The sequence below is a fragment of the Crinia signifera genome, chromosome 6, assembly GCF_055691185.1.
Source record: "Crinia signifera chromosome 6, ASM5569118v1, whole genome shotgun sequence".
Lineage (NCBI taxonomy): Eukaryota > Metazoa > Chordata > Amphibia > Anura > Myobatrachidae > Crinia > Crinia signifera.
Genome location: NC_139222.1, coordinates 135310269 through 135336152, shown reverse-complemented (window position 1 = coordinate 135336152; position 25884 = coordinate 135310269). Strand labels below are relative to the sequence as shown.

The window sequence follows — 25884 nt, the reverse complement described above, 5'->3', positions numbered from 1 at the left end:
AGGCAAAGAGGCCTGAAGGCAAGGAGTTAGCATGGCAGGGATGGCCAGGACATAAAGAGGTAGGTAGGGAGAGCGGCCGCAGTACTAGGTTATGACACTCATGAAAGGTACAAGGTGAGGCAGCCATATTGGGTGCACTACGTAGAATTACCCTGGGTAGAATTTGTAATTCCTAGAATGGAATACAGAAAAGGAGGTGGTTGCAGCATCCTAAAGCTTACAGTAGGGTCCTAACACAGTCAGGCCCATTTCTTTCCATTCCTTCCACAAGTATACCAGGTGAGGCAGCCATGTTGGGTGCACTATGAAGTTTACACTGGGAGATATGCCATACAAGAGCCCAAGGAATATGTGGGAAAAATGTCACACTTGTGCAATATTCTATATAGTCTGTATCAGGCATTTCCAGACTCAGGACGAGATGCACTATCCGCCACCTCCAGTTACTGTCCCCCTCTGCCGGCTACCGCAGCGATACAAATCGCATATGCTCTAACATATGAGATTAGTATAGCAAAGGGCAGCTCTTGTGATAAGAGCTGACCTCTGTGAAGACGGGCTATATGCCTCCAAAGCAGTCAATGTGATACAGCCATTGTAGCTAGTGATCTGCGTATACTGTCAGAAATTGGATGTTGTGGTTGCGATGACATTCATGTTTGTCATTCGTAGCGTAGTACACACTGAATGATATGAAGGACTGCATTTACAATATGATTTGGGTGGAATATTACCACCCAAGATGGCATTGTAAAATGCGATCCTATCACCTGAATGTATAATCACCCAGGCGCAGGGACAGGGCCCGTCCATGCGATGTGCTGATTTGAAAGCCAGGGGTCTGCGCATGCGTGGTTATCGCTGACCCCAGCAGCAGTGCGATCTGTAGCCCATAGGCTACAATGGGCTACCACCATCTCAGAATGGCAGTAATCCAGACATGCAAAATGCTGCTGTCCGATGTTGATGCCTCGGCCAGCTTCACATCCCCCATAGAAATCTATGGGGGATGCGTCTGGCGGCGGGGCAGGAAGGATCGCAGCAGGGATCGGAGATTCCTGCTGCGGTCCCTCCTGATACATTTGGATGATACTTAATATTTGCGGCTAACCGATTTAGCCGCAAATACAGGGATGCCCTGTCTACAAATTTTCATCTATATTTTATTTTCAATTCTAAAAAGTCTTATTTATAATAAGCAAATATGTTGTACTGTAGCTTCATTGCTCTTTGAATCAGCAGAGTGCCTGGGGATGAAATCTGATCGGGGCTATAAAGCATGCAGGATGTGGCAGAAGGATCTTACCTTGATTAGCATTTTTGTTTGTCATGTGGATATTTTATAAATATATTCATTCAGGCAAATACAAAATTCCAGCATGGTTTAATAAAATTCAGTAATTAAATATGATCTATATCTATATTATTTGCATTTTGCTTTCCTGCCTGTTTTCCACCTTTTTAAATTTCAAAACCTATTTGGAACATTTTACAAATTTGTAAACAAAGTTCTGGATGGTGTCTCTAAATTTCTAAAAGATTCCATTTGGGTGTTTTTTTTTTCATTTTATTTGAGCCTACATGTCTCGACAGTCGGCATTTCATGCCCCACCATCCTCTAGGGCAGGGGTGGGGATAAAAGAAAACCCCATGTCCACATTTTGACTGTCGACCTTCCCCATGTCGACCATCATGACTTTCGACCTAATGCTTGTCAACCTAGTTGCTGTCTATCCAATGATCCGTACCCCTTTTAATTGGATTATGTTAACATGTAGGCAGTAAGCAATGTATGGAACTGTGGTTCACCCCGATTTGGGGAACCCTCCCTGAAAGGAAATTTTTAAATTATAATTACATGAAGAATGTGATTACATGAAGTAACGGTTTGTTTGTTTGTTTGTTTGATATATGCAGTTGTTTTCTACTACCAGCACCTACATTTTAGTATTTGTATGACATACAGTATGTTTCTTATTTTGACTTTCTATTATAACTGATAGTTTGTTTTGATGTGATTTGTATTTTGAGTCTCACTGTATGCATATGTATATGCTGACAATGAAATATAGATATTCTATGTTTCTTTTAATAGAAATAGTTTTTTGTGCATGCTATGTATTTTTGTGATGGCACTTGTATACTGTTAGTACAGTTTGTTTATGTAGTGTTTGTCCAGTCAGGCTACTATGTTCATGGATCTGACAAGAGCAGGTGGAACTGGAAGTGATAGAATCTTTGAAGCTAGGAATAATCCACTACTCTTAAGGGGGGGGGGGGGGGGTATGCATTATATTTTTATTCACAAGCACAGCGTAGAAGACCACCCAAATCATTTGTAGGCCTACATTGTGGGCGGATCATTTGCTTTTTAACATGAGAAAAGGGAACTGCATTTTATTGCAGAGTGCTCATGGCTTTGTTTTGCCAACCAGCTCCTCCCCCTTGTTATTGGAGCAGAACCCGCCCAACCAGGTGTATACACAGGAACGTGAGGCTATAAATTATACTACAGCAAGCTGCAAAACATCTACACAGTGTATTTATGGTGTCAATCAGCCTTCTCATTGCCACGTTCCCATCTTCTGATGCCTGCAGATTGGGGACATCAGGATATGCTCAAGCTCAGTGCTGGGAGCTGCCTGTTCTCAAAGACTCTGGGGGTTCATGTTCCCCACTGACAAATGTAATTGAGGGGATCTGGCAATTCCACCGCTTGCCTTCCTGCTGCCATGGAGTTCTGGGAGAGCTCTTGTAATTTCACAAATGAAAATGATTGCAATGGGAACTTTAATTGTAAAAGTGACTCTTACTCCATTATAGATGAACTTGAAGAAGGTAAAGTACAGTGCTTTATACTTTATATATATATATATATATATATATATATATATATATATATATATATATATACTATATATATATATATACTATATTTTATACTTTGCAGTTCAGATTGTTAAATGACTTTAGCAAGATAATATGCAATATTAACACAAACGCCGTTCATTGCCATATTGGTACTAAATCAGATGTTGCACTTAAATCCAAACATGTATATCTACCTATATGTCTGCCCCTGTGAATGTGGAGTGTGCTTTCGAAGAGCTTTGATTGCAAATTATTAGAATTCTGTGCATAATATGAATAAAATAACAGACAATTTAAATTATTATTTCAGGTTGGCTGAAGTTGCGGTTGGATATTTAAGGTTGCCATCTTAGCTGATACCTGGGGCTTATGTACTAATGGACGATTGATATTTATAGTTTGCACATCGAACTTAATCACAAAAGCAAACATTTACAAACGTGATTTTTTTTTTATAATTGTTTAGTAAATGTATAGTTATGAATATTAATACAATTAAACCTTTATTACATATACCCCCCTGGTGGTTAGTGTTACAGCTGTCCAGCACTTTCTATGTCTGCTGGTGGTCTGAGCCCCTCTGATGCTAGTACCGACTGTTTGGGTGGCATTGGTAGGTTTTGTGCTATTTAAATGATTTATTGTAGGATCCTGTTACTGGGACTCCAGTGGGTCTTCATATTCTTATGTGAATTCAAGTCTTATACCAACTTGCAATAGCTAACACATTATTGAGGACATGTTCTCCCATCACTGCATGTAATGCATACAGTGACATGTAATAAAAATATTTAATGCCCATATTGTCATGAGCACTTTATGATCATCCCCATATCGTTTTACTACCCATAACTTCTGTGAAAATTCAGTATGCATCCTGTAAATGTGTATGTGTTATTATATAATATACACTGTTACATCTCCAGTTCTAGTATATTTAACGTCTTGTACAAAAGATCTGCCACTATATAAAAGACTATTTCAAAATGTAAAAATAGTTACTTGTTCACTATTGCTTTTTTGTAGGGATTACATGTGTAATGCTGCAAATAAATCAATCTTTCAAATTAGGGGATATTTAGCAAAGCTTTAGGAGAGATACAATTGTGAGAGATAAAGTACTAACCAATATGTTACATTTTGCAAGCTGTAAAGGAAAACTGTCATGAGCTGATTGGTTAGTACTTTATCTCTCACAATTGTATATCTTTTGAAGCTTTGATAAATACCCAACTAAATCTGTCAAGTACCTTTTATTTAGTCAGGTTAAATACTATTGACCCCATTGCTTAATAGGCTGGACACTGTCTGGAATGTATAAACAGTTCAGGATTTACCATCAACAAAATCCAATTACTACTAATTAGTGTCCACATTAACTGACAAGTTTTACCCTCCCTTTGCTGAGGTTGTGGTAGTGCCCAATTAACACTTTGCTTAAGACAGGAATAGAATATTCCAATCTTATAGAGAAGGTCTGCATATGGTTGCCCACATGATTTGATGCAATAGTGATACCGATATTTTACTTTGTAGACACGTAGGGGTAAATTTACTAAGATGGGAGTTCTATTGCAGATGGGATGTTGCCCATAGCAACCAATCGGATTCTATCTATTCTCTTCTTGAAGGTGCTAAATAAATAAGACGTAAAATCAGGATGTTGCCCATAACAACCAATCAATCTTCAATAGAACTCTTAGTAAATTTAACCCATAGACTCCTCCTGTGCTACCATGGTAAAATAGTTTCCAGAGACACTTTCCTGGCAAGCAGGTTCCTCTCTGCACATTACCACTTACAGTACTTTTGATTGAATTTTGAGCCACTACAGTCCACAGCATGGCATGTTTACTGAATGGATATTGTTTTTACAGATGTGTATTAGAAAATACACCAGATGGTTAACAGTCAATAAGTTGACAGGTTCAAAAGATCTAATGTTAAATGGTCAACATGGACTTAGGTCGATCTGCAAATGGTTGACATAAATAAATATAATTTTCTATTTTAACCATAATCCTAAACCGCCCCCTGGTGCCGTACCCTATCAGTCCCCTTACACTGCCTAACCCTAGCCCTCCGCAAAAGTGCCTAACCCTCACCTCTGAGCAGCCTAACCCCCCCCCCCCCAAATGCCCAACCATAATCCTAACTCGAACCTAAGAAATCATGAAAAACTAAGTGTCAACCTTTACTCTGTCAACATTTGCATGTTAACCTTTTTACTACTTAACTGTCAGCATTTTACACCCTATCTTCAGTAACTAGAAACTTATTAAAAACAAAGAGCTAAAATATTTAATGACGATGAGTACACTGCAGTCATTGGGTTGTATTCAAATGTTTTAGTGCCAGTAGCCACCCGAATGGAGCTATTCAAATGTAGCTCTGTTTGGGCACATCCGGCTGCGGGGACTGCAGTGCTGAGCGCTGACACAGGACTTTTCACGGAGCACATATTAGTTTGGTTTGGCTGCTATGCACAGCTGAACCTGACCATTAAAGCTCATGATCAGCGCAGAAAAAAAGATTGATAGCATATAGCCCCGCAATCTCTTCTTGCTTGACAGGAGATCGAGTGCCATATGACAATTGGGTACTTGTTTCCTAGCACGGCGCCCATCGCATACCTTAATTAGTGGTATGCGATGGTATGCGATGGGACCCGATTTTCGGGTCCTAAGAGCCGCACTGTACAGTTTTAATATCGCATCTGCGATGGGACACGGAATACATGTGAAGTTATCCGCGTCCGCTCGCCACGCTTCGGGCTCAGTGGCTCGCTGCGCTCGCCACACTATATAAAATCATGCAATGTGATTGATGCGATCAAAACGATGTAATCAGATTAAAATCGTGGGCGCCGTGCTAGGAAACAAGTACCGCCAATTGAATACAGTCCATCAAATCACGTTTGTATGCAGTTGGTCAACTGAAAAACTAAGATTCAGGTTCAAAATTGGAAAAAAAAAATTAGGACATTTGCCAACTGTAATATTGGAACTCTATTTGACTCGACTTGGTTCAGAACTGCAAAATTCATGTGGTTTTGAATTTCAAAAGAATCAAACTGCACAGCTCTAATTTGGAAGTGGGTAAGGCAGTGGTTCCCAAACTGTGTGCCATGGCAATTTGGGGTGCCTCTGGAAACTTGCAGGGATGCTCGAGGTTGGTGGTCCTGAACCAATTTAAATTATTTCTGGCCAATATAATAATCAAAACCAGTGTTGTTGGCTTCCAACTATAACATACTGTATGTGGACAAACAAAAGTGAATCCTGTGCCTCACCACATAAGGATGACATCTAAATGCAATGTACTAATTTACTATTGTTTTTTCAAAATTTCTCAATAAGAAACTTTTGGCCTGGGGCGCCCATTGCAACCAATAGGTTTCATCCCAATACATGTTTAATTTGTATTAAAAAAAAAAAATTAACACTTTCTGATGTCAGTCGATAGCTGGCCTAATTTAAAAGGTTGAGGTTGGTTAGGTTGGGGAATGTTTCTGGAAGTTAACTTTGCAATGTCATACTTCAATTTTCAGTATACTAGCAAGCCCGCTCGAAGCAAATGCTTCGAAAGCTAGTATGCTACTTTTTGCATGTGTGAGAGAGAAAGAGATATAGTTTCACTTGCTGCCAACAGATGGCAGTGTTTTGGAGACACACAAACTGACAATAGACATAGATATATAGATGACATACAGTATGACGCTATTGAGGAGTATGTGCAATGATAATCAGTTGAAGAAGCTTTGTTAGGAAGGTGTAGGAAGTCCTCTTTCAAAGACTGTCACAAAACAAAAACATATATTTTAAATAGAAAAATAATGTATTCTTGTTCTTGCAGTTCTCTGTTCTGAACGAGTTGGCAAAGTGACCAAGACCTATCGGGATATAGATGCTGTCACCACCCTGCTAGAGGAGGCAAGTATTTCATGTAGCTGTGAAGGGATCGTTTTAGCACTGGTCATGTATCCGTTTCCAAATTAATGTGAGATTTTGTAGGTAATTATTTATGCAGAAAATAAATTTAATTTTATCATTTTAAATTTTTCTCTGAAGCTACCGCACCATTACTCGGTTTTTAGTGAGTTTATGGAATTTTAGTAGCAGAATTTCTTGTATATTAAACCACGTTATGTTTTATAGAAGTGATTCTGAATACTAATTTTAGCAGGCGACTAAGAAAAATACACAAGAAATTAGAAAAGCAAGTATTCTATAGTGGGGCACTCATATACGCAGTGTATAATGATGAAATATAACATATATACTTTTTAAAATAGATGTAATAAAGGCTTTATTTTATTATACAATGCATATATAGAATACGTCTGTACTTCCTTTTCTCATTTTTTTTAGTGCAGGATATCTATTCTAGGGTACATTTCCCATGGAATCATGATTTATATAGTGTGGGAGAATTAAACAATTTTGTATAATTAATTGTACTACTCTTGTGCTGGTAATAAACCCCCCTTTTGAATAAGGGACAGTGGGACAAATGTATTAAGCCTGTTGAAGAGATAAACTGGAGATAAAGTGGATGGAGATAATGCATCAGCCAATCAATTCCCAACTGTCATATTTCAAACACAGCTGATTGGCTGGTGCATTAACTCCTTCCACTTTATCTCCAGTTTTTCTCTTCACCAGGCTTAATACATCTGCCCCAGTGATTTTGTTTTAGCTTATAGTTTTGCCTTTTTGTCCATGTTGTTTTAGAAAGAAAGAGACCTTGAGTTGGCTGCATGTATTGGACAGTCTCTTCTGAAGCAGAATAGAGACTTGACAGCAAAGAACGGGTTCCTGGAGGAAGAGTTGGAGGCTGCAAAAGAAGAGGTGACCTTCAAATATCTTCACGAGTTTCCATTCTCAGCTTTGTGCGGTTTGGGCTTTGTGTTATGTACAACTTAACGTGACACCAATGTTCTGGTGATTCAATTGATCAAAGTGTCTGTCCCTCATATATTCAGGATAGAGGGCCCAATTCAGACCCCATTGCTGCTGAGCGAATAAGAGTTTTTTTCAATGGGGACCAGTCATCGCAAGCTAAGAGTAGCCTGGGACTTAATAGCCAGCTGCGATGAAAAGCCATATCCGAACTGGAGCTGACGTCACACAACCTCCCCTAAAACGCTTACCTTTTTTCCTAAGCACTCCCACTAAAAGGGCGGTTACCACTCCCTGACGTCTTACTTACTGTCAATCACCTTGTGAACAGCTAGCGAAGGTAAAGAAGTATCAGGATTTCTTCGCTAGCAGGAAACACACATGCGTACTACGGGCCAATGGCCATACGCATGTGCAGTCTATTGATAATCGGCTGCTGTGCAAATTTGCACAGCAGCGATCAGGTCTGAATCAGGCCCAGAATCCTTTAATGACTGAACTTCAGCAGTACTATTGCAATGTCACTTAAAGTATGATCTGTGTGGTTGTCTGCAGGTCTGTCAGCTACGCCATGAAGTCTCAATGCGGGAAGATCTTCTCCATCTGTACACCAGCAACACCGAGAGTGAGCCAGTGTCTGCAACCACAACACCGTCAGTATATTTTCTCTATACATCTACTTAGCATTTAGTATTGCACTGAATAGAACACAAATATTAGTAGTTAAGGGTGAGATAAAAAAAAGATAAAAAATAGTTTTTAATATTTGCAACTAATTACTTTAAAAATGTAAAAATGTTATTACAATATATAGATTGTAAAATCATGTGAATTAGTTGCGAACCTAGCTATAAACACCTTCAGTTTTGTGTGAATTTAGAACACAAACAAAAATCAGCAGTGAGTTTCTCCAAGCTTAGGGATAAATGTACTAGTATGAGTTTTTAGAAGGGAGATACTCACACTTTGTAAATTGCTTCTGATTTTAATACAATCCATACTCTTATAGTAATTCCTATCGGTTTAATGGCTTTTCTGATGTTTAGAATTCTATTTTGCCTGGAGTCTGGTGTTAACAATTTTTTTGGGGGTAATACCAATGCTATTGAATTGGTAGATTACATATCTATTAATACTAGTCCAGCAAAACAGACTGGCTGCCAATACCAGGGCAATGCTGGACTGGTATACAGAAATTTCGATAAGTCCAGATCATAACCTATTGAGAAACTCTGGAATGAATTGGAGCAATAGGTGCGTTTTAAGACGACTCGACCTTCGGTGTTACAGTTGGTCATTGTATTTAAGGAGAAATGGCAAAACATACCACCTGCTATTGTCCAGGAACGTGTGAACAGTTTTCCACAAAAGATGTCTGCAGTAATCACTGCACGTGTTGGGCCTACAAAGTACTGACCTATCCAATCAGTTTTGTCTATATAGCCCTCACCCTAGTACCCTAACCTTAAACTCACCCTAAACATTAATCCTAATACCTTAAAAATCCTAAAACCCTACCCTAACCCCAGACCTCTCCCTAACCATAATACCTACACATAGGGGGGTATTCAATGTCTGTCGAGCTCCTTATTTTTGTCGAGCTTTGTTGTTTTCTCGACGAGAGGTTGGTTATTTATGAGGTCGCCTATTCATTGTCTAGTTTTCTCGACTTGTCGAGCAGAGCTCGCCTGATTTGGTTTTCGGTTTGCTCGACTGTCGAGTTGAACATAACTCGACTTGTCGAGTTATTTTGGGTAAAATCTGTCGAGATAATTCCTGCAGCCTATTCAATGTCAAAGAATTCACCTGACCTCGACTGTTTGAAATCACTCTTCCCTCAAATTTAACTCGACAATTATTTCTGTCGTGACAAGGGAGTTTCTCTTGTTGCATGTTCATAAATTGTGTTAAATGTATATGCAGGATTGTACTAATGTTTGTAGTGCTTATCTTGACTTCTGTCTTTGTGATATTTTGCTAAATACCTGTATTCCTCTTTTGATTAACTTTACATTTGCTGCATGTGTATATGGTATGCTTTAACCCATTATTCCATTATCAGCATCAGTTTTCAGCTTGTATTATTACGCATTTGTTTAAATTATTCCATTTGGCATATAAGAAGTATTATCTTTTTTTCTGCTCACCTTTCATGTTCACTGTGCTGCATTTTGCCCATTGAAAGTCTTCTGTATACATGTCTATTTATGTCTACTTCTGGTTTAATCAAACACCTATGTTTAGGTCCCTTGTATACATGCTGGGGCAGAATTACTCAGAATACAATGTGTGTTTGTTGCCATTCTTTTGTTTACTTCTCCTACAATGCAATGCATTGCAATTTACCTCAGAGCTCTCATTCCTGTACTGAGACTTCATGGAGATACCAGCATTGTGCAGTCTGCTGATTTGGAAATGGTTTCTATAGGAGAATTTTCATTTTTAACAAGATATCTACTTTTATATAATTGACTATAAAAATGAAGCCTATCTCTGACAATTGCCACTTTCCTCTCTAGGGGAGAACTCGACTTGTCGAGCAGGGGAGAACTCGACTTGTCGAGCTAAATTTTCAGTTAGCAAAATGAGAAAAACAAATGCAAATGCTCGACAATTCGGACTGTTACTGGTGGGATTGAAATTACAGTTTGAATAGGCGAGAACTCGACTTGTCGAGCTGAATATTCATGTCGAGCAAAACGAGAAAAACAAATGCTCGACAATTCGGACTGTCACTAGTGGGATTGAATACCCCCCATAATATCTTAACTCAAACTAATGGTAAACCAACCCTAATATCCTATCCCTAATACCCACAGCCCAAACCGCTAATCCAACCCGAATAACCTAACACAATCCCATTAACTAACCTTAATACAACTAACCTTATACTTTATTCCCTAACACTAAAATGAATACTGCATGGGTCATGTGGTTCTTAACTGCTGTCAAGTTCTATGTTTCTATTTGTATGTTTGTAAAGTCACTGAAAAGCCTTAAATATGCATATGCTTTGGAGAGTGACCTTAATGAGGCACTTTGGGCCAGATGTACTAAGCTTGAAAAGTGATAAAATGGAGAGTGATAAACCACCAGCCAATCAGCTCCTAACTACTATGTCACAGTCTGTGTTTTAAAACTCACAGGAAGGAGATGATTGGTGGTTTATCACTCTCCATTTTATCACTTTTCAGGTTTAGTACATCTTGCCCCCTGTGAGCAATATGCATGACTTCTGGTAATGTTCTTGTGGCACACATACTGCTGTAAACTTTATGTACAGTTCTAGGTCTGAATCAGTACTAACTAATGTATATAACAGCAGCACGTTATGTTAGTGTTTTGATTGGCAATATTCTTTCTTTTTTTATGGTAGGCTGCGCAGGAATAAGTCGTCCTTCTGTCTTCAGTACATCCAGCTGGATACCCTCCAAGAGAAGCTCAAGAGTCTGGAAGATGACAACCAGAAGATGCGCGATGAGGTGAGCTCTGTGGTTGAGCTTTGCAGGCTGGGAGTTCTGCATACAGTATATAGACATCTCACGATTGCCTTTCTTTCGTCCTCTCAGGCGAATCACATCCTCAAAGCAACCAATGAGTATGAGGACCAGGAGGGTTATCTGATGCTGGATTGTGTGGATCAATTTTGTAAGCTTCCACAAAAACTCATCTTAGAGACCTTGCCATTATCATCATCCTCTGCTGTGTACACACCTTACAATTTGACATTCAATTTTGAATATATAGGGGGGAATTTACTAAGATGTGGATTCTACTTCACATGTGATGTTGCTATGGCCAATCAGAGCCTGTCTACTATCTTCTAGAGGGTACTAAATAAATAAGAAGTAGATTCTGATTGGTTGCCCATAGCAACATCACATGTGAAGTAGAATGCACATCTTAGTAAATTTCCCCCATAGTCAAAATGGAATCAGGATTGCATAGACATCGTATGGAGATAGAACATGTTTTTTAGCTTTCTGTCCTGATTCAATGCCGATGCGCGCTCCTTTTCAGCTAAAATTGAAAAGCCAAATAGACAGCATTGACTATATAGTGCAGATTGAGTGTAGATAGTATGAATTGTATGTAAATAGCACATGAGTTAGCAAAGATTGCATAGCAATCAAATTTTATGGTGTGTACACACGGTACAATTTAGCTTACAATTTTGACTATATAGTCAAAATCGCATTGGGATCGCATGCAGATCGCACTGGTTTTTATCTTGCGATCCCAATGCCGCGCTCCCGCACAGCAAATCGGAGCCAGATAGACAGGGCTGCATTGACTATATAGTACAGATCTGTACTATATTCAAAATTGCATGTATGTCTTTTGGCTTGCCGTGCGATTCAATCCCGATGCACTCCGATAAATGATGGATGTTTTAAAGTGCACCTAGTCATATACTGCAGTAACTTAATACTTTCAGTGGCTATTGTCTAAAACAAGCCTGCTATTCATTTTTAGCGGAAGCCAGCAGGCAGGTGGCGATGTTGGCTGAGGAATTGACACGGCGAGGAGAAGATGCCACCCGACAGCAGGAAGAAATCAGCCAGCTCCTTGCACAGATAGTTCATCTGCAGCACAAGTGTCGCAGTGTGAGTGCTTATTAGATAGCAGGCTACTAGCACACAATTTTCAACACTTTTTATGTTGGAAAAAGTTTACAACCTATAATTATACATATGTAACATTAGTATCTTTTTATTATTTTAAGAATGCAAACTTTTTATTCGCTATTTATCTTAAAGTGGCCCTGTATTCTCACTATAGAGTCTTGACCACTTATGTACGTCTCTGTGTTCTCTCTTTGCGCAGATCTCCACTGAGAATGAAGAGCTGCAGCAACATCTTGCTGCTGTGAAGGAGCAAGATCGCGTACTAAAAACTGAAGTAAGTATTCATACATGAACTAATCATGGGGTAAAATACTTTGTTAATATGAACTCATTACAGCTGGTCACATAGGAGTAATAAGCAGCAGGTTCATGTAACTAAGGGCCTTATTCTAGTTCACTCCACTGCTGGTGGGGCAGATGTTACTTGTGCAGAGAGAATTAGATTTGGGTGGGGTTTTACTTCAAAGTGAGATCTATATTGCAGTGTAAAAATAAAGCATCCAGTATTTACCCTGCATAGAAACAAAATAACTCACCCAAATCTACTTCTCTCTGTACATTTTACATCTGCCCCCCTGCAGTGCACATGGTTTTGTCCATCTAAGAAGAATTTTGTCAGAAAGAGTGAACTAGAATAAGGCCCTAAAGGTGCTCATACACGTTACAATTGTTGTATACAATTTGGACTAGATCGCATTGCATAGGTTTTGCAATGAGATGCAATGCAATGAGATCTAGTATAAAAAGTATGTGCAGCACATACTTTTTGATCTGTGCGATGAGATGTTTGCCGGGAGCGCGCAACTCATTGCACCCAGCAATTATACCATGTATGGGAACCTTAAGACAGCAGATGATGCGCAGGATTTTCTACAGTTGTGTCCACATACATCTAGGCTCCTTGTGCATTGGACGGCCCTTGGTAGCGCCAAGCATGTTTGGATGCAACTTTTTCCATTAAAATGCATGTTATTCACAAAGCGATGTGAATAGGATGCACAAGCAGCTTCAGCTGATTACAGTGATGCCTAAATTCTGCGTGAGAATAAGCTGCTTATGAATGAAAAAAACAAGATATGCTCGGTGCTACCAAGTCACATGGCACTCATGTAATGTGATTTGTAGCGCATGAAGGATAGATGTATATGGGCAAATCTGTAGGTACTCATCATCTTTTTATAAATCAGGAGATAAATGTGGTATATATACCTCGAGTGGTGTGTTCAGCCACCCAAGGTGTGTGAATATGAGGCTGCAACCGCACACCAAAAAGTTGTGTACCTATCTTAAAAAACCGTCCCTGTATTAACAAATAGTTCTATGTGGAGATAATGGACCTTATTCTGGTCCATGCATTTGGATGTAACTGGAGAGCTTGGAGGAAACTCACACCGTAATGGGGAGAACACACAAACTCCACAGCAATGGCCCCACCATGAGAAGGAATTGAGCACACAAACTCAGTGCTGTGATGCTGCTGCACACCGTAATGCCCATTACACAATATGATGCACACCGTAATGCCCATTACACAATATGATGCACACCGTAATGCCCATTACACAATATGATGCACACCGTAATGCCCATTACACAAAATGGTGCACACCATAATGCCCATTACACAAAATGCTGCACAAAATAATGCCCATTACACAAAATGCTGCACAAAATAATGCCCATTACACAAAATGCTGCACACTGTGATGCCCATTACACAATATGCTGCACATCGTGATGCCCATTACTCAGTATGCTGCATAGAGTTATGCCCATTACACAATATGCTAGAGATAAGTCAGAGGTTCATAGCCTAGGGTAGGGTAAGACAAGGGGTATAGGAATAAGGACTAGTAGTCAGTCATAGACAAAAACACAAGAGCAGGACACTTACTATCTTGGCTTGCACTGTGGCACCACGGGCACTGGAACTCTGCAGGACGGATGGGATCCAACTAGTACAGTCACCTGGAGGCAGCAGGGCAGGCTCAGGAGCGGCCACTGTGTCATGACGTGAAATTGGTAATTAGGGGCTGGGCGGTGCACTGTAGTGCAGACTATAATGTAAGGTGGCCGGGCCAGGAATGGACACAGCAGAGCGGGCTCAAGGGCGGCGCCTTGTCATGACGCGGCAGCATCATGGGGTCAATATGCAAATGACACGGCACGGCGCAGCGCAGCGGCCACATTGATGGACAGGAAGGGCGGTAGCGGGGCGGGCTCAGGAGCCTGATTACTGCAGCGATGTTCTGCACAATATTGGCCCACAAGCCCATCGGCCCTTCTGGCATTTGCCAGAACTGCCAGATGGCCAATCCGGCCCTCCTTGCTGCCCATGTTTGCACTTGTTCCAGCTCATGTTAGGGACAGAAGAAACAATTGCCGCATAAATCTGTGGACTCTGCACCTTTAGTATTACAGATATTAAATTGGTCATATTTATCTTATTTAAAATATTAGTTTAAGTGTCATTGCGTGATAATTGGATAATACATTTTGGCAGCCTTTTTACTCTTCAGGAATATGTTTAGTTACAGGATCTGCAGGAGAAAAACAGAGAGTGTCAGGACATGCTGCATGAAGCCCAAGAAGAACTGAAGAACCAACGAAATCGGAGCCTACCCAACAGCACCGTCAGCAGATACAGCACATTGAACATTTTTCCCTTGGTAAGGAAGTGTGTCTGAGATGGGTTTATACACTCGGCATCATTCCTCTGTTGTTGTTGTTGTTATTGAATTACATTTCCAGGTCAGTGTCTAATCTTAATATACATTTATGTGTCTGTAGGATTCTTTGGCGGCAGAGATTGAAGGAACAATGAGAAAGGGGATTGATGCTTCTTCAGAACTAAAGTAAGTTCCTGATGACTTCAGTAAATGTGTTTTTTTTTTTTTTTTTTTACGTGTTCAGTGCTTGACTAAATATATCACCTTGATACATTAGACTAAAATAAATATATCACAATTTCCATATTCCGGAATATGCTTCGCTTAGTCCTGTGTCTGCAAAGTGGGAGTACCACCAGTAACACCTTAGTTTGTACCAGTTGGAGCACCATTTGATGCTATATAATACCCAATGTGCAGAGCTGGTTACAGCAGAGTATCCTCTTTCAGCTGCACTACTAGAGGCACCAGTTGTTACCCTCTGGGACTGTCAAATTACATTCTGGAGGATAAATTAAGATGAGGTATAATGCTAGGGGATGTGGTCCCAACAGCACATGTTTTAAAAATGTATTCAAAAATAATTTCAAATATTTAACTTTTTTTTTTAATTTATGGACCATGTTTTGGTGGTTGAGTATCTTAGTTACTTCACCTTATGCAGATACTTTATTGTCATTACCTACCTCAACAATTACAACAAACTGCCTCACTGAAGAAATATGGAGCTTTTAATTTACAGATTTATAATGGAATAATGATACTATGTATAAAATGATCTTTTCATCTTCAAATCTCATTTAGAAGCTACAAGCGAGTGTTTGAGACTGTTAAAGCTGCGAACCAAGTGGTGAGGGCTAGATCTCGCTGTCCGTCCCCGCAGAACATACCTGGTTCTCGGGCTCCCTCTCAGAAGCCATCTGCTGCACCAAGTCGTGTCAGTACACCGCCATTGAGTTTTTATGAGTCGGAGGGTGCCAGCATGCTGCTACCAGAGGAGGAGACTTTGTTACCAGGAGAAGAGAATAATTCCATGTAAGTAAGAATGCAGACATTGTAAGAAAGTCCAATAATATTACAGACTTGCAAGTGACTTTTCACTGACCTGTTTACCATGCTCACTTCTAATTGTAGTTCCTCTTGTTAATACATGTTATGTACAGTGTTGGAGAGAAGAAGCTGGGAATGCCTGGTACACCTGGAGGCCATGACCTTGCAGCAGCTCTACAGAGACTCAGTACTCAGCAAGGCTCCCACTCTCCAGATAGCCTTTATGAAGAGAGAGAACACAAGCTACAGCGACATGATGACATCTCCAGTGGTTTCCTTACTCCCAATGATAGTGTCCTATCCACTGGTACAAATTACTCCGGCATGTCCGAGGCCACTGGCAGCTCTAGCTTGTCCTTTGGGTCGAGATCCTTCCTACCTGAGAAACTACAGATCGTGAAGCCATTGGAAGGTAAGGAGATGTGTCTCTGACATAGTCATTCTATTTATTGTGTCTGTGCTTTCAAAGTCTGATGTCCAATATATTTCTCCTACATTTTTTGTGTGTAATAAAGGCAACTATACCTTAAAGCTGCTGAGATAAAATGTTCTACCATGCTTGCTCAGCCTTGTCAGAGATCTATTGACTCAGTTCAGCTTAACACCAGCAGAAGTAGCATTGTGTTATCAGAGAGACCCATCACAAACAGCAAGCGTTTGATGATGGCTTGTGATGGGTCCCCCTGTTCCTAAATATGAAGAAGAGATATTTAAGATTTAGATACATTTATGGGGCTTCATTCCAGTTATTATTTGGCCACTTTGCAAAAAGTTGGCATAAGTTTCAGATGAAACGTCTCCATCAGATGTGAGGACAGACAAAGAAAGCTTTTCCAGGAAAATATATATTACTTATCCCTATCTACTTTGATATCTAGGTTCAGCAACCCTAATGCACTGGCAGCAATTGGCAAAGCCCAACTTGGGTAGCATTCTGGATCCCCGACCCGGTGTTCTCACCAAAGATTTCCAGGAGCTGGACATTGATTTAGAAGATGTCTACAATCTTAATGACTTTGAGGAGGATGACATGGAGCCTATCTCCTTCCATGCCATGGTTACGTCCACTCCAACCAAAAATAGATCAGAAAAGAATTGTGAGTATCTCTGTTAAGATCCTTGTCCCATTCTCCCACTTAAGGTGTGTACACGGCAGGATATGCCATGCTATGCGAGTCCCGATACGATCAGATTGTATCAGGACTCGCATCTCACGGCATGCATGCAGAGGGACAATTTAGACCACATGTCTTCAACCTGTGGCCCTCCAGATGTTGTAGAACTACATGTTCCAGCATGCCCTGACAGTTTTGGCATGCTCTCATAAGAAAAAATGTGGCAATGCATGATGGAACATGTAGTTTCACAACATCTGGAGGGCCACAGGTTGAAGACCCATGATTTAGACTATATACTGCAGATCTGCACTATATAGTCTTGGCTGCTCTCTCTATTTCACTGCCGATTTGCGCTCAAATGTGAGCGTGCATCGGCAGCGCATCGAGCTTGCAAGCCCTAAAAAAGCATGCAATATGGCTTCCGATGTTCACTATATCGGCAACATCGGAAGACATATCACCCGGGTGTACACACTATCAGGTAAAATCACAATGGAAAATTCCTCATTAAGGGGGTTGCGTTTATGCCTGAAATTTAAGTCACTGATTCAGGCAGAAACATGATCAGAAATACCGGGTTTTACATCCCAACACTTACTAAAAAAAGATTGTGATTCTGCATAAAGTAATGTGTGGTGTGTGTACCACATTATACACTTAAGTGATTAATAGGTCAAGATGTGTTTTAAGGCTATATCCATTCATCCATCTCCTGTAGAAGTATTTGTTTCACTAACAGGTGGTCTATTCTTTTTTTTTTTTTTTACTTATCTTCTGTAACATCTGTCTTTTGCCATATTCCTTGTCTGTAACTTGTAGCTTCCTTGTATGTTTCAGTGTTCCGTTCCATTAACAACCTTCCCCAGACTCCATCTACGTACACCATAACCACATGTCGCATGTCGCACCCTCTGCAGGACATTACACAGGTCACATCCAGGTGGGTTTTCTGATGTACTTTTCTGTGGTAAACACTTGTCTGTTGGATTCATCTCACGTCACACTGATCTCTCTTCTATCCAGGTATGAATGTGTCGCAGTAGAATTTCAAAAACGCATTTCAAAAACTTTCACTTATAACACTGCAGTTCTAAGGAAATATTGATATCAGCATTACGTAAAACACTTCAGCGTCCTGAGGGCCTGATTCCGCTTAGGATGCAGGGCTGCGAAAACTCAGCCCTGCTAATTATCAAATGACCGCGTATGCATACAGCTCATGTTACGCATGCGTGAACCATTTGTATGAAGGGAGCCTGAGATGTCTAGCCATCATGATTGACACCCGGTGGGCATTTTGTGGCGGAAACGCAGTGTTTTTCAGGAGTGTCCCAGAAAATACAGGCGTTCCATGGTCGTTGGGAGGGAGGGCCACTGACGTCACCAGCGTCCGCCTTCTCCCCACGGCCATCACAGTGCCGAGTAAGTCTAGACTTACTCAGCGCTGCAAGCAGGGAGAAAATCATTTGATGGTGAGTGATTTTTTTCCCCTGTCTGCGAGGCTGCAATTGTGGGGTGGGGTGCGCGCGGTCAGTGCGGTGGTGTGGTAGCATTTACCTGATCACTGGGCTCCAAAATCCCACAGCCCAGCGATCAGGTCTGAATCAGGGCCTATTTACCGAGGCTACAAGTGACTCAATGCTACAGGTTTTAGTTTGTTAAACAGGTGCTGATTTCTGACATGAAAAGGGTGGCATAAAAGTCTAAAAATAAATACAGATTTCGCATGGGCTTTGAGAATGTTTAAAAAAAAAAATTAATGGCAGTTACAATATCACCGACCACTTTATCACATCACCAAGCCTAATACATCTGCCACAGAATTTGGTTGAAGTGATTTTGCTACATATTCAGGCTAAAACGTCCACAGATCAGTAGGGAGCAACAAATGGCTTCCTGTTTCTTCCATGGGGCATACGCTATACCCAATAGGGTTATCTCCATCTCATTATACACAAGGAATGCACTATTTGCAAAGTGTTAGGGGGGGTACACACCAGAACGATTAGGGCTCAATTCCATCAATCTGGATCCAATTCCGACCGATTGGATGCAGATTGTATGTAGATTGGGCATGTTTAGATCCAATTCCGATCCAATTCCAATCCGATGCGCGTCCCTGCTGTCGTTTGGTCATTTTAAAGATCCTACCTGCTGCTGGTAGGATCTCCAAAAGATCCATTCAACTGGATACAGACTCAGATCGGATTGGGATCAGATTGGATGCAGATCGTTAGCAGATCGTGTGCTCGAACAGATCGTGCGACCATCACACAATCTGCTAACAATCAGGATCGTTCTGGTGTGTACCAGGCCTTATATTTTACATTAATAACATCACACTATAGATTTGATAACAAGCAACAGTAAATACGTTTACTTACTTATATATTTACTATTACTTTACTTTTATATTTACTATTCCTCAATAAGAAATGACGTTGATGTTTGCTAATGATGCCTTGAGTACCATCCAGCGCTGTCTCTTAGACATTGTAATTCCAGCATCTACATCTAAGTAGAGCAGTCTTCATTACTATGGTGTTTGCCAAGTGTCTCCTAAATGGTATCTGGATGGAAAATAGATACAGGTTGAGTATCCTGTATCCGGACATCCCTTATCCGAATTATTCCAAAAACCGTGGTTTTTGGAATCATTCGAATTTTTTTTTTTTTAACCCCCCCTAACCCTCTTTTCATACTTACCAAGTCCCCGGGCATCCACAGCAGGCCTCCGGCATCTTCTCCAGGGTCTCCAGCGGTCCCAGGAATGCATTGCGCGAGTGTGTGCGCGCTACTTAATAGGTGGACACCAGATGGTCAACATGGGCTTAGGTTGACCTGCAAATGATTGACAGACAAAAGGTTGACACATGGTTTTTCATTTTTTTTTTGATTATTGTTAATAATGATTAGTGTTAAAATAACCATACACGTTAACTTTTTGTTGACCTTTTGACACGGCCTATCTAAGTCTGTGTTGACCTTTTCACTGTTAACCATCTGGTGTTGACATGTTGACTGTCTATATACTGTTTATCTTTTAATCTACACACCTTCAAGATACCGAGATGACTGATAAGTCACCCATATGTTTTATTCATTCAGAATTCTTACGCTAATGAAATAAAGACTCGGACACAAATAACTTGACTCGGAGACAATAAATAATGACTCAGACAACTGTGTAAATTGGAAAATTAAGGTCACAGCCAGAATTTATTTAAACGAATGGCTGGAAATTTAAGGATTAATCAAAAGTGGCCCAAGAAGCATGGCCCTCGGCAATCGCCTATGTATAATGCAAAAAATGGGCGTGGCCATAGCCACGCCCTGCGTAACCTAACTGAGTAGCTCAAATCTTCCCTTAACTGGCAGAGCACTGGTCCCTCCCTAAGATGGTGACCTGGTCCTCCCCTAAGGTAGTGACCGACTCGCCTCTCTCCCAGGGAAAATGCTAGCCAATTTCTGTCACGCTAATCTCTTTCAACCGAGGAGCCATGCTCTCCGCCCTCCAAAGCTCTTGCAAGGTCCTAAACCTTTGCACTTTTCCTTCGCCCTTCAATTTGCAAGGCCCTCAGCCCATGCAACTTCTCCTTTACCTCCTCCTGCAAGGTCCTAAACCTTTGCCTTACACAACAAAATTTTCTTACTTCGGGTGGGTGGGTGGGAATCCAAAAATGGCAAGAGGGATAATTTACCTCAGCCAAGACTTATATAACCTTCCAGACTCCTCCCCCCGCTCTGTCACTACTGGCTAACCCACCTGACCTGCAACCAACCAGTACCTATGACTAAACCACCAATGACAACTGCTCTACTAATTCTTACTACAAAAACAGGGTGCTTATTTCATCTCAAGCTTAGGTAAGCTTTTGATTCTATTAAGTCACCCATATGTTTTATTCATTCAGAATTCTTACGCTAATGAAATAAAGACTCGGACACAAATAACTTGACTCGGAGACAATAAATAATGACTCAGACAACTGTGTAAATTGGAAAATTAAGGTCACAGCCAGAATTTATTTAAACGAATGGCTGGAAATTTAAGGATTAATCAAAAGTGGCCCAAGAAGCATGGCCCTCGGCAATCGCCTATGTATAATGCAAAAAATGGGCGTGGCCATAGCCACGCCCTGCGTAACCTAACTGAGTAGCTCAAATCTTCCCTTAACTGGCAGAGCACTGGTCCCTCCCTAAGATGGTGACCTGGTCCTCCCCTAAGGTAGTGACCGACTCGCCTCTCTCCCAGGGAAAATGCTAGCCAATTTCTGTCACGCTAATCTCTTTCAACCGAGGAGCCATGCTCTCCGCCAAAACGATGGCCGCCCCCGCAGGCCAGAGTCCGCCACTCAACTAGAAATCCTCACAAACCCAGCGCTCCTAACAAGGCTGTGACAAACAACTTCATCCCTTCCTTATTCAGATGCACTCCGTCTGCCCTATAAAGCTCCTCCTTCTCATATCTGATCCCTGGATGCCTAATCACAAAACCTCCCATGCTCCAGATAAACTTGGACACTGCTGCATTTAGCTTCCTCCTCACCCTATCTAATGCAGCTCCTCCTTGTGTCCCTCTCCATACCCTTCTCGGAATCATCTCCGACCAATACAATCTCACTTCGGGCCATCTCTCCTTTATGCCCTGAAGATCCATCTTAATTGCTATAATTAATTCAACGCCTTTGCACGACCCTAAGTCGTTGCCACCTGCGTGAATAATCAGCACGTCTGGAGCCCCCCACTTCTTCTCCGAGATCAATAATAAGTCCCATAATCCAAACCAGGAAAGACCTCTCACCCCAATCCACTTCACTCTACCAGGCCCTTTGGTCCTATTCTCATGCCTTCCTGCCCAATATATATATGAGTGCCCTACAATCCACACCCTACCCACCACATCAGCCGAACCTAAAAATAAAATTATATAAGATAACCATTAGAAACTTAAATTACTTAACATATCTAAAGCAACTAGCCAAGGAAAGGTAAACTGAGTTGTTTAGGCTACCCAGATGGATGTGAACAACACAAAACCTCAGATTTTAAGAGGAAAAAAGTGAAACGCCATCCAATCCCCCTTTATAAAAGGCAGGCAGCTTATGGCCCTGGGTTACCTAAAAAACAAACTCGCCAGGAGCGCGCTCTCTATAACTTATCCCCCCTTATGTACGCCTTGAAAGCTGATGATCTCCATCTACCCAGCCGCTTTATCGCCTCCTCTGAACTGCCCGCAACCGCTGCGCAAGTTGCTGCCCCGATTCTAAAGGAGTGAGTACCATATTCCTCTTCTGGTATGCCCAAGGCCACTAAACACTTACCAAACACACTAGAAAATTGAAATTTAGTTAATGGCGTACCATCCTTATGCACTAACCACTGAGCCCCCCCTTTAGGCCTAACCAAATTAAATTTGCTTGCCAACTCAACCGGACAGATCCCTTTATTCTCCTCTGCCTTCAAAGAAATCCAGCGCCCCCTACCCAGCTGATCCGTTTTTGATCTCTGAATCTTTATCAACACTAAATCGCTTTTAATCACCACATTCTCTTTCAAAACCCCAGACACCACACACGATTTATTTCTCGCCACCAACTCTCCGATCCTAAACGCCCCAAAAAACGCCAGCACAAATGCTAAACCAAACAAGGCTGATTCATACTCATCCACTGCCACCCCCGAAACTGCCGTGACTAAATCCTGCAGCAACCCTTGATCTATCGGCCTTCTCAAATCTCCCCCTGCCTTCTGCTCCTTGGCCCACCCCTTCAATGCCTTAGCCAAAAGGAATGACTTAGTAGGGTCTTTTTGACCCTTCAATTTAGCGAAATAGGCTATTCCCGCCAAAGCCCCAGCCATTGCAGCCCTAGATCTACCCTCCTGGTGGCAAGCCCAAACGAACTCTAACATGACTTCCTCCTGGCACTTACCCTCACCCCACCTTGCTGTAAAAACCGACCACTCGTTCCAAGCCGCCGAGTAACTTCTCAGCGTACTTGGGGCCAAAGCCTTCAGGGCTAAACTCTCGATGCCGGCTCGATGATCTGCCATAATTGAGAAGGACATGACACACCATCAATATCCGCTGTTGGCGCCAGCCTCCTGAACCTATCCCATTGGAACCTTGATAACGCATCCGCTATTTCATTCTTTACCCCCGGGACGTGCCTTGCAGAGAAAGTAATGTTCTCCTGCAAGCAACGCAGAATAAGATGCCTAAGTAAACGCATTACCCTTGGACAATCCGACCTCTGATTGTTGACTGAATGAACTACTCCCAAATTGTCACACCAAAAAACAATGCTCTTGTCCGCAATCTGCTTAGCCCATAGCTCCACTGCCACTATTATTGGGAAAAGCTCTAACAATAACATACTAGCAGTAAATCCTTTCACCCTCCAATCCTCCGGCCACTCCTCCGCGCACCAATGCCCCTTGAAATAAGCTCCGAAACCTATTGCCCCAGATGCATCCGTGAATAATTGCAGCTCGTCATTTGCCACCGCCTCCTGCCAAATCCTAACTCCATTAAAATCCTTCACAAAACATAACCAAACTTTTATATCTTCTTTTAACTCCGCAGAGATCCTAACTTGATGATGAGGTTTCCTAACCCCGGCCGTAGCCCTTTCCAATCTTCTACAAAAAACTCTGCCCATTGGAATCACCCTACAGGCAAAATTTAACAAACCCAGCAATGACTGCAACTGCTTTAAAGTGACCCTCTTCACCTTTAAGAAATCCTCCAACTGCCCCTTCAACCTCGACACCTTTTCCTCTGGAAGCCTGCAAATACCCACTACTGTATCTATCTCAATGCCCAAGTAAGATAGCTTACTAACGGGCCCCTCTGTCTTATCCTTTGCAATCGGCACCCCCAGCACCCAAAACAATGCACTGGTTGAAAAAAGTAACTCGCTACACACCTCACTATCCGCCGGACCTATTAACAAAAAGTCATCCAGATAGTGGGTAACCCCTTGCTGCTTACAACCTGCCTTAATACACCACTGTAGGAAACTGCTAAAACGCTCAAAGAATGAGCATGAAACCGAACAACCCATCGGTAAACATCTGTCTATGTAAAACTCTCCCCCCAACTTAAAACCCATATATTTAAACGATTCCGGGTGCAAAGGCAAAATCCTAAAAGCTGATTCCACATCCACCTTAGCCATCAAGGCTCCCTTACCAAAACCCTGCACCAAGCTTAATGCATGCTCAAACAATTCATAGCTTACGCTGCAAAATTCCTGATCCAACGCTTTATTCACTGAGCCCCCTTCTGGATAAGATAAATGCTGAATCAATCTATATTTCCCAGGCTCCCTCTTAGGCACCACCCCCAGCGGAGAAATACATAGATCCTCTATTGGTGGTTCCCTGTAAGGACCCACCATTCTGCCTAAGTTTACTTCGCTCTGCACCTTTTTCTTAACCACCTCCGGGAAATCCCTAGCTGACTTCAGGTTCCTATTTGCCGATGCAATAACCCTATCTACAACTGGTAAACGAAAACCCTCTGAAAACCCTTGCAACAAAAAGGCTGCCTCCTCCCTAAGAGGATAGAGCCTCAACCACCTCTTTAACTCCTCAATCCTAACTGGCGACTCCGCCTTGCCTATTGCCAGGCCCAGCCTCCCCTCTTCCAGCTGCTTGCCCCCTTGGCCTTGTACACTCCCTTGCCTGGTGGGCCCCACTGCACTGCAAACACACGTGCCTGTATCTACACCCTGCTCCTTTTGAGCACTGCCCGTTGTTATACGCATAGCATTTTCCCCTCCCGGGCACACTGTACCCGGGCCTGTTAAGAAAAAACTGCCTTCGCCCCCCTCCTACTTCGCCCCCACTTGACCCCCTCATTTGTTGGGTAACTTCCAACCACACCTCCACGTCCTTAAATCCCAAACTAAAGACTTTCTCCCCATCCTGCTTTTTCCTAAAAAGCTCATCGTACTGCCTCCATGCATTAACCCTGCCTGTTGAGTACATGTTATGTATTAGATGAAAATACTTAAACATATTCATATGCTCCGATGGCCTGGTCTCAGTGTAGCATGCTGCAAACACATAAGCCCCTGCCAGCCAGTTGGTATAAGACCTCCTAGCCTCCTCTGCTGCCGGGCCTTTTGCCTTGGCCGCATCCAATTCCTTCTTTGCTTCATGTGTTATAGCAAACATGTCCACGAAACGTCCCTTCCTAATTTTGTCCCTAATTTTTGACCTCACACCCCTTAATATGGCCGTGTTAGAACAATGCACCGCGTCACCCGATGCATCCGGACCTACCCTGGCTGCGCTGCTAGCCACGCTCCTTGAACCCCCTGCTCCCTTTTTCTTTCCCCTAATCTTTTGCGCAAAGTACTTCATCAGCTTGCGCGGCCTACCATCCGAGCTGGATGAATCAGATGAACTGTCTGAATGCGACCCTTCCGCTTGCTGCTGCACTGAGCGCGAGATCTCACCTGCTCCTGATGTTGACGGCCCCGCCTGCTCCTCCGTTCCAACCGACTGTCCCACGTCGCGCAGTGCGCCCACTGCGACTTGACTCGAAGACTCCAGGACTTCAGATACGCTCCCAGGCCCTGCTACACCCGAAACCGCCTGCAAAGGAATACTAACAGGCACAGAGCTCATAACATTC

The 25884-nt window shown here is 42.0% G+C and overlaps 1 protein-coding gene across 3 annotated transcripts in view; it reads left to right on the top strand.

Annotated features, from left to right (window-relative positions):
• Window positions 1-25884, top strand: part of LOC146008225 (trafficking kinesin-binding protein 1-like) — a 65124-nt gene that overhangs the window by 28516 nt on the left and 10724 nt on the right. For 2 of the 3 annotated variants that reach the window (XM_083147298.1, XM_083147300.1), the window contains exons 3-15: window positions 6727-6803; window positions 7605-7721; window positions 8328-8425; window positions 11149-11254; window positions 11342-11420; window positions 12249-12379; window positions 12600-12674; window positions 14932-15069; window positions 15191-15255; window positions 15874-16104; window positions 16233-16531; window positions 16998-17216; window positions 18075-18177. In XM_083147298.1, coding sequence (XP_083003424.1) covers window positions 6727-6803; window positions 7605-7721; window positions 8328-8425; window positions 11149-11254; window positions 11342-11420; window positions 12249-12379; window positions 12600-12674; window positions 14932-15069; window positions 15191-15255; window positions 15874-16104; window positions 16233-16531; window positions 16998-17216; window positions 18075-18177 — 1738 coding nt within the window. Of the gene's footprint in view, window positions 1-2464; window positions 2839-6726; window positions 6804-7604; window positions 7722-8327; window positions 8426-11148; window positions 11255-11341; window positions 11421-12248; window positions 12380-12599; window positions 12675-14931; window positions 15070-15190; window positions 15256-15873; window positions 16105-16232; window positions 16532-16997; window positions 17217-18074; window positions 18178-25884 lie in introns of those variants that run through there. The other variant, XM_083147299.1, reaches the window with a different exon arrangement.